At 59.5% G+C, this 2,240-nt stretch overlaps 1 protein-coding gene across 1 annotated transcript in view; it reads left to right on the top strand.

The window, feature by feature from the left end:
- CRLF1 (cytokine receptor like factor 1) overlaps positions 1-2,240 on the top strand; it is a gene marked incomplete at its 5' end in the record, with an annotated part of 9,520 nt that overhangs the window by 6,555 nt on the left and 725 nt on the right. Inside the window, 2 exons of the mRNA XM_077777021.1 lie at positions 69-237; positions 745-748. Coding sequence (XP_077633147.1) covers positions 69-237; positions 745-748 — 173 coding nt within the window. The remainder of the gene's footprint in view (positions 1-68; positions 238-744; positions 749-2,240) is intronic.

Here is a 2,240-nt window from a genome sequence, read left to right as displayed (position 1 = left end):
ACAAGCACCCCACCCCCACCCCTGGCGCCTCCCCCGCCCCTGGCCTCTGACCCTGCCACTGCCACCAGGTGGTGGACGATGTGAGCAACCAGACCTCGTGCCGTCTGGCCGGCCTGAAGCCAGGCACCGTCTACTTCGTGCAAGTGCGCTGCAATCCCTTCGGCATCTACGGCTCCAAGAAGGCAGGAATCTGGAGCGAGTGGAGCCACCCCACGGCCGCCTCCACCCCTCGCAGTGGTGAGCACCCTAACAGGGCTGGGTGGTCAGGAGCCCCGTCCCAAAGCAGCCAGAGCCTCTGTCTCTTTGTTTCCTCCAAGAGAGCAGAGGTCTCAAGTTGGTGACCCCAGTGGCCAAGTGTGGCCCTTGGGTCCATTTTCTTAGATCTGTCATTTGACAAAAAAAAACAGCTTGACCTGTTTGCATTTAAAACCAGGAAGTTTTAACACAAATATTATAGGTTTCCTAGAAAAATGAATCATCCAGAAAATGTTGGGGTGCCTGGCTGGCTCAGTTGGAAAGGCACGCGACTCTTGATCTCAGCCTTGTGAGTTCAAGCCTCACGTTGGGTTTAGAGTACTTGAAAATAAAATCTTGAAAGAAGAAAATGTAACAGGACACAGCCAGAGCTGCTCCACAGCACCCGTCAGCAGGAGTGGCCCCTTCACTCAGGGCCCTCACTCTCCAGGGGTCCCATCCCCACCTGGCCCATTTTGCCCACCTGTACCCCCTCCCTAACCCCTAAAGGCAAGTGAGTTTGAGATCCCCGCTTCTGAGGCTGATGAGCTGCCAACTCTCCCTCTGATGGGCCTTGGTTTCCCCTTCTGATCAAGGGAGCGTGGGGATGATCAGGGGCCCGAGTCTGACTTCCCTTGCCGTCTGGGGCTTCTCTAAGCCCATGAGCCTCCTTTCTCTGTGCGAAATGGTATGAAATATGTTAATTGAAATGTCTGCCCTCAGCTTTTCCATCTGGAAAGTGGGGACAATAATCATACCCACCTCAGGCCATTGTTAGAGTTAGATGGGGTAATCCAAGAAAGTGCCCTCATGGTGGGCACCATCTAAGTGTTTGCAGGTAGTAGTTACTAAGGTTCCCATCTCCTGCTCCCCCATAATTTCACCCCAAGGGAGCCTCCTTTTCTCAGGTGAGGACACAGAGGCCCTAGGGGGTTCAGCCAGCCTCCAAGGTCACACAGGGATCTGAATTGTTTCCCTGAAGTCCAGGCCCATCCTCCAGGGACGATGGGGAAACTGAGGCCCAGAGGGTGTCTCAAAGCCAGGGAGGCGCAGAGCCAGCCTCCAGCCAGTTCCCCAGCCCCCATCCTGGGCCCCTCCAGGCCCCTCCAGGTTCTGGGGGTGGGCGGGAGCGAACGCGGCCGGGAGGGGCCTGCGCCTTGGCCCCTGCTCGTGCCCAGCACCTGCGATTCTTGCACACGAGCCAGCAGGCGGCTGCGTCCGCTGGAGAGGCTGGGGAGGCTGGGGGAGGCCAGCAGGGGCGGTGGGGGCCGTGGCCGTGCCAGGGCCTGTCAGCGGGTTCCCGGCGTTATTTATGATGTGAGGCCGATGTCCTTATCTGCCGGCCTGCTAGGGGCTGGCTGCGGCCGGCAGCTGGACCGACAGGCCGGCCTCCCACCTGGCCCTCCCGGCCCACTCCCCATCCCACTGGCTCCTGCTCTCAGGCCTGTCCTGGGGACTGTCCCTCCCCCTGTCCCCCTTGGGGTTCCCTCTCACTGTCTCCCTCCATCCCTCTGTCACTCTCTTCCCCTGTATCTCTCTGTATTTCTGCCTTCTTTGCTTTCTGTATCCCTACATCTCCATTGTCTCCAGTCCTCTCTTGAGCTTCTCCTTTCCTGTCCCTCTGCATCTCCTTGGCTATCCCCCATTGCTTTGGCCCTCCCGACATCTCCCTGTCTCTCCTTGTCTCCATCTTTCCATCTCTGCCTCTCTCTCTCTCTCCCTTTCTCTGTCCCCTGCTCTGTGTCTGGGTCTCATCCCTCTGGCCCGGGCTTCCCTCCTTCTCCCCTCCCTTCCACTCACACCTGGCTCTGGCCACGGGAATCAGTTTCCTGGAGGAGACATGGAGGAGGACCTCCTCCTTCCCCTGCCCCCTCCCTCCTCGGGGGCTCAGCTGGGCTGCCGTGCTGGGTGGTAGGGAGGACCCCGGTCCCAGAGAAACCGGGAGGGAGGTGCCCGAGGGCAACACGGTCCCACCAAGCCGCGGAACCTCCCTCTCCTGCCCTCGC

The sequence above is a fragment of the Crocuta crocuta genome, unplaced genomic scaffold (genome assembly GCF_008692635.1).
Source record: "Crocuta crocuta isolate KB4526 unplaced genomic scaffold, BGI_CrCroc_1.0 scaffold77, whole genome shotgun sequence".
Lineage (NCBI taxonomy): Eukaryota > Metazoa > Chordata > Mammalia > Carnivora > Hyaenidae > Crocuta > Crocuta crocuta.
Note: the sequence above shows the minus strand (reverse complement) of the source record. Positions and strands in the feature narration are given on the sequence as shown.